The 13,933-nt window shown below is 43.4% G+C and overlaps 1 protein-coding gene across 1 annotated transcript in view; it reads right to left on the bottom strand.

Moving 5' to 3' along the window:
• LOC120049381 (LHFPL tetraspan subfamily member 3 protein) overlaps window positions 1–11,130 on the bottom strand; it is a 43,666-nt gene extending 32,536 nt beyond the window's left edge. The window contains exon 1 of the mRNA XM_038995650.1: window positions 10,643–11,130. Coding sequence (XP_038851578.1) covers window positions 10,643–11,072 — 430 coding nt within the window. The 5' untranslated portion in view covers window positions 11,073–11,130. The remainder of the gene's footprint in view (window positions 1–10,642) is intronic.
• Window positions 11,131–13,933: the final 2,803 nt, after the last annotated feature.

Raw genomic sequence — 13,933 nt, 5'->3', positions numbered from 1 at the left:
GAAAAAGAAGGAACAGCACGTCAGAAATCAGCTCAATGTAATTGAAGAATCCATAGACTCTAACCACTTCTAACCACAAAGAATTATCTATCCAAAATGGAGATGTATGGGTAAACCACTTCTCCAATCTTTTTGGCTATATAACAAATAATAAACAGCAAAAACATATTCATGATCAAATACAAATCTTAGAATCAACTATTAAAGACTACCAGAACCCACTGGATTCTCCAACAACCTTGAATGAGCTACAGGACAAAATAAAAACCACAACCCAAAAAAGGCCTGTGGTGTTGATGGTATCCTCAATGAAATTATCAAATATACAGACAACAAATTCCAATTGGCTATACTAAAACTCTTTAACATCATCCTTAGCTCTGGCATCTTCTCAAATATTTGGAACAAAGGACTGATCACCCCAATCCACAAAAGTGGAGACAAATTTCACACCAATAACTACCGTGGGATAGGCGTCAACAGCAACCTTGGGAAAATCCTCTGCATTATCATTAACTGCAGACTCGTACATTTCCTCAGTGAAAACAATGTACTGAGCAAATGTCAAATTGGCTTTTTACTAAATTATCGTACGACAGACCACGTATTCACTCTGCACACCCTATTTGACAAACAAACAAACCAAAACAAAGGCAAAGTCTTCTCATGCTTTGTTGGTTTAAAAAAAAAAGCCTTTGACTCAATTTGACATAAGAGTCTGCTATACAAATTGATGGAAAGTGGTGTTGGGGGAAAAACATACAACATTATAAAATCCATGTACACAAACAACAAGTGTGCGGTTAAAATAGGCAAAAAACATGTTAACATATGTTTCCCATGCCAATAAAGTACCTTGAATTGAAGGGGGGAGGGGGGGCTATAATCCTCCCCCCAGGGCACGTCATGACAGTTGTATTATAGGTTTATTTCAGCACATACTGTTTGACTAGCTGCAGTAAGACAAACATAAGAATTATAAGTCAATTGGGTCAACTTATTTTTACACACTACTGCAGTAGATGATAGCTACTTCTACAGGTGACCTAAAATTACGTTTTACATGTGGCATAAACCCATCTGCTTTAAATAAGTCAGCTTCTCTCACTATGATCAGTGATAGCTGAGTTGTATCAGAGAGAGAATGGAGAGAGAAAGTGAGAGACAGGCAGTATTTTCTCTTCTTGGGAGAAGCTTATGCTCCTTGAGATTATCACTTTCCCCTGCTGAGGGATTTGTCACTGATCCCTTGTGCAGTGGTGGGTAGCCTAGCTATTTAGTGACGGTCTCTTGGGGACGGATGATACATATATAGGATCTTAATTTGATCACCCTGTTGCAGGAGAACTTAACTGAAATGCAGGAAATGTAAAACTTCTGGTTTATTTGAGGTGTATTAAAAGCCTTCTGAAGTTTGTAATTTCCATTTTAGATTTGTACCTACAAAAATGTATCAACTCCTACAAAAATGTCCATTAATTATAATACACATAATAATTCCAATTTCCTGTTGCTGCAGGATTATTTTCCTGCTGTAGCATGCTGGCTCAAATTAAGATCCTACATCTGTACTGTAGCAGACTGAGCAAGATTTCTATTGCAGAGTAGAGCATTCGTAGATTGCCCATTATACCCAAGATTACCCAGGTAGTGCTGGAAAATACTGTGCACGCATAACTCCTGAAGGATAACTGTCAAATGTGTAGGAATACACAGACAATGCTGCATACAGCTGCACACACTTACACACACAGTAGACAAAAAGGTGTTAAACAAATCAAAATATATTTTATATTTGAGATTCTTCAAAGTAGCCACGCTTTGCCTTGATGAAAGCTTTGCACGCTTTTGGCATTCTCTCAACCAGCTTCATGAGGTAGTCACCTGGAATGCATTTCAATTAACAGATGTGCCTTGTTAAAAGTTAATTTGTGGAATTTCTTTCCTTCTTAATGCGTTTGAGCCAATCAGTTGTGTTGTGAGAAGGTAGGATTGGTATCCAGAAGATAGCCCTATTTGGTAAAAGACCAAGTCCATATTATGGCAAGAACAGCTCAAATAACCAAAGAGCAACTACAGACCATCATTACTTTAAGACATGAAGTCAATACGGAAAACTTCAAGAACTTTGAAAGTTTCTTCAAGTGCAGTCGCAAAATCCATCAAGCGCTATGATGAAACTGGTTCTCATGAGGACCGCCACAGGATAGGAAGACCCAGAGTTACCTCTGCTGCAGAGGAAAAGTTCATTAGAGTTACCAGCCTCAGAAATTGCAGCCCAAATAAATGCTTCACGGAGTTCAAGTAACAGACACATCTGAACATCAACTGTTCAGAGGAGATTGAGTGAATCAGGCCTTCCTGGTCGAATTGCTGTAAAGAAACCACTATTAAAAGGACACCAATAATAAGAAGAGACTTGCTTGGGCCAAGAAACATGAGCAATGGACATTCGACCGGTGGAAATCTGTCCTTTGGTCTGATGAGGCCAAATTTGCGATTTTTGGTTCCAACCGCTGTGTCTTTGTGAGACGCAGAGTAGGTTAACGGATGATCTCCGCATGTGTGGCTCCCACCGTGAAACATGGAGGAGGAGGTGTGATGGTGCTTTGCTGGTGACACTGTGATTTATTTAGAATTCACACTTAACCAGCATGGCTACCACAGCATTCTGCAGCGATACGGCATCCCATCTGATTTGCGCTTAGTGGGACTATCATTTGTTTTTCTACAGGACAATGACCCAACACACCTCCAGGCTGTGTATGGGCTGTTTGACCCAGAAGGAGAGTGATAGAGTGCTGCATCAGATGACCTGGCCTCCACAATAACCTGACCTCAACCCAATTGAGATGGTTTGGGATGAGTTGGACCACAGAGTGAAGGAAAAGCAGCCAACAATTGCTCAGCATATGTGGGAACTCCTTCAAGACTGTTGGAAAAGCACTCCAGGTGAAGCTGGTTGAGAGAATGCCAAGAGTGTGCAAAGCTGTCATCAAGACAAAGGGTGGCTACTTTGAAGAATCTAAATTCCATATGTGTTATTTCATAGTTTTGATTTCTTCACTATTATTCTACAATGTAAAAATTTGTAAAAATAAAGAAAAACCCTTGAATGAGTAAGTGTGTCCAAACTTTTGACTGGTACAGTAGCACTAGAGAGCCCTTGTCTCTCCACTCTTTTACCCATACTGTGAGTGTCTGACTTGGAGTTGCCAACTTTCTTCCCTCACACACCACCCCCCCATGTCCCTTAGTGCTAGGTCCCTCTGTGTTGCTTTATGATTCGCATGATTAGTACTGTTACTGAGCTGTAGCTTGCATCACCAACAGCAGACTGACACATACACCATGTGCATCCTGCAGGACCTATAGGAAAGGCTGTGTTATCTCTCCTGTCAGCTGTACCAGCGTCTCAGTCAGTCGACCAGTCATAATCCCATTATTAACCTCTCCCCCCTCCCCATTGAAAGAGCAACAGCAGGAAATAACACTAACGCTAGCCGGCCGGTGCCACGGAACCAGGGCGAACACAGTGAGTTACCCCCAACCCATCTGTGGCACCGAGGCTGACACCCCGGGAGAAAAGGTCCAGAAAGACACAGCTCTTTAGGAAGCGCAACATGCACCGGGGAAAGCCTTCACCTGAAAAATTACAAAGTTCAATTTGTGGTTCAACTGTGCCGGTCTACAATGAAAATCCACAGATGCGCAGGAACCCACTTTAATAGCTCGTAGAGCATTTAAATGCCTCTATTTTACTGGAAGTTGGTTTAATGATGCAGTAGAGTCAGAGTGCCTGTGGTTACAAAGCTTGAATTTGACTTCAGAGAGGAACAGTGTATTGACAGATAGGCCTCCATCAAATATATTTAGCATTGCTCTGAATTTTCCCTGTCAGTATGGCTGATGCTTGCACTCCATACCAAGCACATTCGATTGGTAGGAAATTGATCATAAGATTGTTGAGTGTTAGAACACATTTTGAATGAGGCTATATTGTACTCCCAGAGGACTAACTGTTCTTTCGGGATTTGCATTGTCATGCTATTTTAGATGTGGCTCTCTGGAATCGGCTGTCTTTCAAACCTCTCTTCTGCTTTACATTTGTCTCTCGTCACCTTCTTATCGTCACCCTCTTATATCTAAATCATAAGTCCGTCACGGTTTAGTCCCAAAAGACCATGCAACTCTTCAATCAGAGATGTCACTCTCACTTTACTTCTAACAGGCCTAGCAAGTCCTCCATCACAGCTGCCAATCAAACTCATGAAAAATTGACGAGCTATTTTATCAAAGTAATTGTGTGCACCAATACGATAAAATCACAACATCTTTAAAACAATTTCCCACATTTGAATAATAAGACTGCATATAAACCACCAGATCTAGTAATGAAATGTTATTGAAACAAATCCCAATCATGGCATCTACAGTCATCAGGGATGCACAAGCATGGGAGATTTTCTCCTCTTAGCACAAACCCATCTTATGGGTCATTGGCAGGTACAGGATGTGTCAGAATGACATCCTAAACCTGGCACTGTATCTGCCACCTCTAATCCACAGGAAGAGACATAAAACACCTCCTGCTCTGACGCCTTCACACCTCCTGACGCACAACGTCTGCTTTCTGATTTATTTACCAGCTGACAGTTCTATTAAGAGGCATGCTATGCTGATCATTTGGGAGCAGGGTTTGAGAAATCACACATTTCATGCCTGGCTGGCACACCATCTAACTTCCCGATGACTGCATTGGAGGCTTAAAGGTCCATTGGCCCATTGTACATAACATTACACTCTAAAAGGATGGTGTGTGTGTGTGTGGCTGACAGCAGGGCCTGGACAGGTGCTTTGCTGAATGGGGATGGAACAGAGAGAAGGATGAGTTAAAGAGGAGAGAGATTAGTAAAAGAGGAGAGGGATAGAGGGGTGGGCCCTTTTTCTCTCTCTCTGTGGAGTATGCTGTGGGAGAGTCTCTGATCTGTGGAGTATGCTGTGGGAGAGTCTCTGATCTGTGGAGTATGCTGTGGGAGAGTCTCTGATCTGTGGAGTATGCTGTGGGAGAGTCTCTGATCTGTGGAGTATGCTGTGGGAGAGTCTCTGATCTGTGGAGTATGCTGTGGGAGAGTCTCTGATCTGTGGAGTATGCTGTGGGAGAGTCTCTGATCTGTGGAGTATGCTGTGGGAGAGTCTCTGATCTGTGGAGTATGCTGTGGGAGGGTCTCTGATCTGTGGAGTATGCTGTGGGAGAGTCTCTGATCTGTGGAGTATGCTGTGGGAGAGTCTCTGATCTGTGGAGTATGCTGTGGGAGAGTCTCTGATCTGTGGAGTATGCTGTGGGAGAGTCTCTGATCTGTGGAGTATGCTGTGGGAGAGTCTGATCTGTGGAGTATGCTGTGGGAGAGTCTCTGATCTGTGGAGTATGCTGTGGGAGAGTCTCTGATCTGTGGAGTATGCTATGGGAGAGTCTGATCTGTGGAGTATGCTGTGGGAGAGTCTCTGATCTGTGGAGTATGCTGTGGGAGAGTCTCTGATCTGTGGAGTATGCTGTGGGAGGGTCTCTGATCTGTGGAGTATGCTGTGGGAGAGTCTCTGATCTGTGGAGTATGCTGTGGGAGAGTCTCTGATCTGTGGAGTATGCTGTGGGAGAGTCTCTGATCTGTGGAGTATGCTGTGGGAGAGTCTCTGATCTGTGGAGTATGCTGTGGGAGAGTCTCTGATCTGTGGAGTATGCTGTGGGAGAGTCTCTGATCTGTGGAGTATGCTGTGGGAGAGTCTCTGATCTGTGGAGTATGCTGTGGGAGAGTCTCTGATCTGTGGAGTATGCTGTGGGAGAGTCTCTGATCTGTGGAGTATGCTGTGGGAGAGTCTCTGATCTGTGGAGTATGCTGTGGGAGAGTCTCTGATCTGTGGAGTATGCTGTGGGAGAGTCTGATCTGTGGAGTATGCTGTGGGAGAGTCTCTGATCTGTGAAGTATGCTGTGGGAGAGTCTGATCTGTGGAGTATGCTGTGGGAGAGTCTCTGATCTGTGGAGTATGCTGTGGGAGAGTCGCTGATCTGTGGAGTATGCTGTGGGAGAGTCTGATCTGCGGAGTATGCTGTGGGAGACTTAATGGGCTTCCAAAGAGCTGGAGTAGTGGGCCGGCTTTCATCAGCCCCATTCACAACTCCTCCTGATGTCCCACCACACTACTTCTGCTGTCCTCTAAAACGCTGACTAATGGCCCTAGAGAGTGTGTGTGTGTGTGTGTGTGTAACTGGGACTCCCGTTTGGTCATGTTACATCATCTCCCTAATCATCTCAGGCCCAGCCAGCCAGTCCATCACGTTACTGACAGGAAGGATAAGAGCTGGCTGATGTCATTAGCTATTGACTTTGGTGGTACTATGACACACACAGCAACTGCCCACTGACTTAGTGCACAACCTTGTAACGTTGTGAGTGGAGAGGGAGGCTAAGCTCTCATTTATGGCAAGTCATATTCGGTTCAGAAAGGCTGGGCCCGAGCTTGAACTTCTAATGGCATGGCTTTCTTCCTGACCTCATCTCTTGATAGTACTTTTCAGCATCAATATTTTAACTCTTCTTCTCTCTGTTTTCTCTCTCCAAATCCTTCTTTGTGACCATCACTTTCCATTTTCTTTAATGTGCTTTTATCTTTTCCTCCCTGCTGGTCTTCATCCCCTCCCTTAGTTGACATCTCTTATCCACCTCCTCTCTTTCCCCCAACAAGGCACCATGTGATGTCTCTCACTTGCCTCCATTTTAAAGAAGTGTGAGAAATGGAGAGCCACACTGTGCAAAGATCCCCAACAGCCACAGTACTGTATGAGTGCTGAACAGACTGTGTGTATTTAAATGCAAAATCATGCATAGGCACGAGTTGGCCCAATCCCCAGACTGAGGGATTGTGACAGACACCTATGATAAATTAAAGACACGGTAAAGAGTAGCACACACACTCAAACACTCACACACACCTGAATAAATAGACCAACAAACAGTACTGCCTGTAAGCAGCAGAGGAGCCAGACGGTGACAGCATATGTCTCCCATTAGTGGAGCTTTGTGCTGTTTTGTTCTGCACAGAAACCTCTGGATCAATAAACCACTAGCAACCAAATGGGCCTTTTAATGTTTGATGCTAATGCCAGCTTCCGTCTCAGGGGACCCATTGGACCAGTACTGAGTGCAGCAATGTGCGGCCACTTACCCGTACGGGCAGCCTAGTGGTCCAAACAGAGCCAGGAAACAGGTCATTGAAATGCCTCCATAATGCACTCAAGAGCCCCCCCTGGTTCCTTTGCTTGCTTGTGGAAGCCATATCCAAACTGAGCAAGGAGCCCCTGCCGAATACATGAATGATAATCACCTTCCTGTGTGTTCAGGCATTTGCCTTGGTGAGGGTCGGAAATAGGGATGGTCAGCGGAGTTCTTGTTTCCATCCAGGATGGCGAGCCGAGCACCAAACTGCTTCCTCACTAGAGCCAGACAGGCAGGCATTGTCATGCTGCCAGAGCCGACCCATCCATCACATCCTCCACTAGAGTGGAGAAGCGCCTGGCATTTGGTGGAAGTTGTCACAGGATGAGTGTGATTATCATCGACCGACCATGCAGTGTGGTTGTCATGGAGGGGGCTTCCTGTCAGTCTTAGTTCTGGAGTTAATTGGTCCGCAGTGAGCGGGGTGGTCAAGGCGACGCAAGGGGGGAGAGAGGGAGGATGGAGGGAGGCAGGGCGGATGGTCCAGCTGCTCCAGTTTGCAGGCAGCTACTGGGCTGAGTACAGACTGGGCATGTCTACCTGAGAAGTGCTGTGTGCAGTGGGCCAATTAAGCAGATTATTCAAGAGTGTTAATAGTAGTAAGGAGACAGACTTCTTTAGGTATTGCTGTAGCCTGCAAGGGCGGGAACATGTCAGTTGGTTTCATGTACATTTCCTTCTGGCGTTGCTGTTCAAATGCCTACAGGTAGATTGTTCTCATCAGACGTTCATCCTCTCCTCTGCTTTTAAGGAGAGGTGCATCTTCGCTATGAGCCGTCTTTGGCAGACACTCACAACAGCCAGTTGGTCCTGAATAGAAGTCTGACTACACTGAGCCTAGAAGGATTTGACAATCATTCCTGGGATCTGTGGCTGCAATGAGAAAATAAAAGTACAATATATTTCCAATTACTACTCCCCAGGAACATCTTAATAGCCAATTTCAAGGTGACCTCAACATGACATATCTGAGAGAAGGAGAACGGAGAGAGAGAGATTCAGTGAGTGAGTTGAATGAGGCAGCGATTGCCTGAATGCTGATGATGCATGTCATTGCCACAAGCAAAGTGCTGTGATGGATCAATAAAAGACAAGGAAGCAATGAGCAGCCAATAGGCCCCGAGCATTCAGACCTCTCATTGTCATCGCCAATGTTGACTCCTCACCACACAGCACTCCATAAAGCCATGCTCTGCAGCCTTACGACGGTATGGTACATTGTGATGCCATGCCATATTTCTTGACAGAGCCTTCGGGGGGTGGGGGGGGACACACAGACTGTTGAGTTCATAAAACATATTTGACACCTGTATTTTTGGAGAATCTCAGTGGTGAAAAGGCCCCATAACTAGGCAGAGATCGTCAAAAATAATTATCTTAATTGAAATTACGTAAATATTTACAATATGTTTAGTAAAGTGTGTTTTTAGGCATCATACAGGCCGTGTTAGTCAGTTTGTTGATCACCCCCTGTATAGTCTGAACATGATCAGATCTGTGCCGTATTATGAAGACCGTATCCAGAACATCTCAGAGTAGGCCTGCTGATCTAGGATCTGTCCATATAATCATACTCATTATGATCTAAAATGCAAAACCGATCCTAGATCAGCACTCCTATTCTGAGATCCTTTTGTGGATACCAACCAAGCGGTCACCACTGAGGGATAAGCAGCGTCTTTCTTTCATGTGGAAAAACAAGGTGCTGATATAAACACCTGTGTTCATTGGGCAGGGCTTCTGTTTTAACTCAGTCTGGGACGAGAATGCTGTGGAATCCTCCGAATAATCTCCATGCTGGTGTTTATGTTCAACATGAATTTACAGCGAGGCTCCTGCAGCTATACAGACGGATGGTGTTGTGGGTCTCAGACCAACATCTGTCAAGCAGCATTAACACCATTCATTATGTTTTTTAATCAGCGGTTTGTGTTACTTGTTACAGAGATGAGTTGAAGGATCATTGCCTTTGATTGATCACTGGTTGATTGTATGCACCCGCTTTAAAGCCACAATCTGGAGTCTGTGTGCATTCTTTACCACCTTAAATTCTGCAAAGTAACTTTCACTGTGATGCTTGGGTAAATTCTGATGTATGAGAGAGCATTACATGCAGACTACAACACGGGAGTGCGTCTGCATGCCACTGGGATTTTGTCTATCTGACAAGATGCAATTATGACATGCAGGTTAAAACTCAAATCAACTGTGCATCAATAATATTAATTTTGGGTGGGTCGAAACACATGAAACGTTAATGGATATTTAGCTGGGAGATTAAACATTGGGTTGTTATTTTACCTAACATTCATATGGTCCTCCTTTAAGATGGTTCTTTGGAGAATTTTGACCTGGAGTCATACATAATCTTGTGTTTCTCTACTCCAAGGATTCATCTACCAGCCCAGCCACATATAAAAAGGGAAACCTAGTTGGTGTTTAGTTATCTTTAATTAATCTCTTATCGTGTGTTTTTCAAGCATCTATGTGGGTTTGTATCTTCCTGATATACAATAAGGAGGGGACTTGCAGCACCTGGAGCATCTCAAATAGAACCAAGTTTGCGCTTGACACATGCATGTGTAAATTTATTTTTGCAAGGCTTGTACATGCAACTTGGACGGTGTGGTTTGCGTGTCTGGCTGTATTTTGTGGTTGTCTTTGCTCCGTTAATAGATCTTTTAAAGATAGTGTGACAGTGTATGGTGATTTAAGACAGATAAACAAACATGTCATCTGCAAGGAGCTTTTGCTCATTTTATAGAAATATATTTGCTTAACCCACCTACTTAACCCCCCGACATTCATTATACACTTCTTATAAAACTGATGTCAAGTATAACACTATCAACCACACTTAAAGCTAGAATCCTTAATTTAAACAATAGGAAAGGGCATCCCCGCCCGTTTTGCAAAAAAATCTAAGGGATTGGGTTGGAGAAATGTAACCACTCTAAAATTCATAGACAGAGCTATAGATGCAAAGACTAACCACCAATGATATCGAATGCATAGTTTTAAACATGTTTTTAGGCTATACAGTGTTTGTTTACATTTACGTTGTTTATCAACATTGGAGTTTATACATCAACATCAACAAGTTTATATTTTGGGTTCTGATGGGGCACGACAGTTGAACTAAACTCATGAGGCATGTATCAGTTATATTCTTCAAGAATCAATTGGCAGCCTATAATTTAGTCCAAGAATGGATGTAGCAACTAAGGACTCTAGCTTTAACACATTGTTTATTTCCCCTTCCTGGCTGATTGAACAGCTGTAATACGGAGATCTCTCTCTGGTTGTAGAACTGCTGAAGTTCTGAACTCCTTCCCCCTTCAAGGAATCAATATGCAGACGGGGGAACTTACCCGCAGCCAGCTGCATCCAGCCGCAGATCTTGTAGACCGTGCCTGTGCTGCAGAAGAAGAAGAGCGTGAAGCAGCCGATGCATCCGATGACCAGCGCCATGGACATCCCGATGAAGACGGACGCGGCTTTGAAGGCGCCGGAAGGGATGGTGCTGAACTCCATGAAGCTGCCCTGGCACGTCAGGTCCCGGGACAGCCCGTTTCCGATGCAGTAGTGGAAGAGGCCGAAGTAACCGGCCTGCGGCGTGTCCATCCCGTCTCCGATCCAGTAGGGCTGGATGAAGCACACCACGTTGACTATAGCGAAGAGGATGGTGAAGATGGCCCACAGAACCCCGATAGCGCGGGAGTTCCTCACGTAGTTGGTCTGGTAGATTTTGGCAGCCTCGGAAGCGGGAAGCATGGTTGTTGGAGCCCCAGGCACCATCATTCAGTCTCTAAAGGTTTTTATATTTACGAACTGTTCACACACAGAGCTTTAATCAAGCACAGAGCATATCCCGGCCGCGTCAATGTGACATGATCTCCCCGACTAAACTGCTCCCTTCTGGGCGAGTGTTTAGCCTACTAAAGCCTCGCAGCTTGCACTGTGCTTGGGTCCGCCACCGTTTTCCTTATCTTTATTGAATGGTAGGCTGGGTATCCGAGAGATATTACGAATAATACTGAGGAGGAATCTTCTGAATGAATGATCACTGAGATAACAGCATGTAATAATCACCGGGTGTTAATTCGAAACCGCCATGCATTTCGCAAATACGCTACAGCCATAGTAGGCTAAACAAACATCCTACGGTCAGAACTGCATTCGATTGAGGGCGCACAGAGATGAATAATCCATGAAACATGCTACAATCCTCAGAGAGCAGCTGAGATCCCCATTCACAGACGTGGCCACTACTGTAGTGGTCAAGGCTACAACCTCATCTTCCACCGAAAACCGATTTTCCCGAGGTGGAGGAGGTGCATTTAACTGAGATGATGAAGTCGCAAGTGTTGACAATCTGCTCACTGTGCATCATGTGCTCTGCGTCCATATTTGACCAAAGAACACCTGTATTCCAGGCAGGCGCAGTCCGACTGTAACAACCGATAGGCCTATCAAAGCCCCTCTGATAAAGCACCATGCGCAATACAGCCTATCCCCTAATCCCACTCTCTCATGCCCCAGTGCAATTGTGGAATGGGAGACATCTGAAATAAAATCGTTAAATCTAAAAAGCAACACTCCTATTTGATTTAGTCTAGGTTGGCTCTGACTCGTGAGGCAGAATATTGACGTTTCAGCTCTCTCTCTCAATGTCGCCTCTCTCTCCGTGTTAATCTGTGTCCACCGAAATAGGATGGTTTCTGTCGCACATCAAGACGCGCTGCTATTTAGCGCACAGTGAACAAATGCACATCAACATCAAGGGCAGGCTATAAAACTCAGCCCTGCGACATGGCATTTTATCACGAAGTCATGATATAGGCTAATTGGCTAAACTTAATCATGATTGCAATGGCTGGGTAATCACTCTAAATGCATCACCTGTTTGATAGCCTACTCCAAGTCTCCAACGTTGTGTGCTATGCAGTGGGCAACAGTGCTCAGTGGTTAGGTTGACTTGATGCTCTTCTTGTTGATCACTTGATGATTCTGAAGTGGCTTTGACTGCTCTGCCAGTACCTTCTCTCAGTGCAGTCTATTCTTATTCAGGATTAGCCATCTCAAAGCTGCATGTGGCATATTTCTCCCTATGGCACGGTAGAGGTAGCCTATAGGCCTAACAAGAAAAACAAACAACGTGTACACAGGCATGAAAGCATGTTATGTTCATTATTTAGGAGAAGGCTTGTGGTTACAATTAATTTGAAACTGAGAAAATAACTTTATATTTACAGTAGCATACCTATTAGTTTATGAATGGTGTAAGACAAATTGAATCATTCTCAATGTGAAAAAAAAACCAAACAAAGAAATGACAAACTTCATAGCTGTAAAAGAAGACAAGGTGCCCATCCACACAGACTCTGAGCAAAGTGTGTGTTCAGGTTTCTTAGATGGGTGACCCGTTGAAATCATGAAAACGATGAAATCTTGCGCTAGAATGATGTCTGTCATTCTGTCAATTATAATTCAGCAATCTAACTTTTGGTGTTAAAATGAAGTTATTGTCAGTTTAAAAAATATATAATAACCATGTTAACATGTATTTCTCGAAAAGTAAATGTATTGTACTGTCCCAATTCCAACGAATGTTTTTTGAATAGTGGCACAGGGACCTTTTTTCAGCTACAAAAATGCACAAATTAAACCTTTAATAAATGTAAATGTAATTTAATTCATTCGATATTCTAAAATACATAGAAATATGTTGCTGTAGTTGTTCATAACATCTCAAAATAAATTCTAGAGGCTATATATCACATAAACAGCATAGGATGATGGTGGAAGGAATTAGAGGGAAATAACAAGGGTAACGGAAAGGATAGAAAGAAAGGACCGACCATGACATGTAAGAAAGAGATAATATAATTTATATAATTTTTATTTTTTTTACGAATTCATGAAAAGGGACAGCATTTGGGGAATAATAGAGGTGTTCCATTTTAGTTAGATTTTTACCAAGAGCTTGGAATCTCCCCAAATCAATATTCAAAGGGCATGGGGTGAGTCTAGTATAAGGTTATTGTCACGAAATTGTGAAAACTGAGCGTGTTTTATACAGTATATAGGCCTAAGCCTCTACAAAGTCGTATAGATGATTTCACAACCAAGTACCGGGGGAAGTGGGACATTAATGCATTTCTAATGAGAAAATGTTGTCCCACTTCATCTACTAACTAGCCTGTAGTGTCCCACTGTAAACGCTATATCTAGCCAGGAGTAGCCTACCAGCTTTTTCCATCAAGCCGCGGATACAGATCTACAGGGTTACAAAACTAAGGGTAATTGACCAACGGTACCTACATCTTCGGTGATCTATGGCAACAGGTAATCTATGGAAATCTATGGTAACTGGTAATTTAGGCCTATACTTGAATAACAATTTAAAAAATGTATTCATATATATTATTCGTTTTTGATATACTTGTCCATATTGTGGGGCTTCTAGTGGATAGACCATATGTTCAAGAAAAAATAGCCTAATTAGGCTGATGAATGGCATTATTTTCAATTAACTTCCAAGTGTTGACTTATTTCACAACTGCAACCAGTTTGGCGCCAAAACATTAACAACAAAGCAGTCAAATAAGTGTGTAAAAAAATATAAAGGATATTTCATGCTAAAACCCTCATATTAAACA

This window comes from Salvelinus namaycush, chromosome 6, assembly GCF_016432855.1.
Source record: "Salvelinus namaycush isolate Seneca chromosome 6, SaNama_1.0, whole genome shotgun sequence".
Taxonomy (NCBI): Eukaryota; Metazoa; Chordata; class Actinopteri; order Salmoniformes; family Salmonidae; genus Salvelinus; species Salvelinus namaycush.
This window is presented reverse-complemented; position numbering and strand designations above follow the sequence as displayed.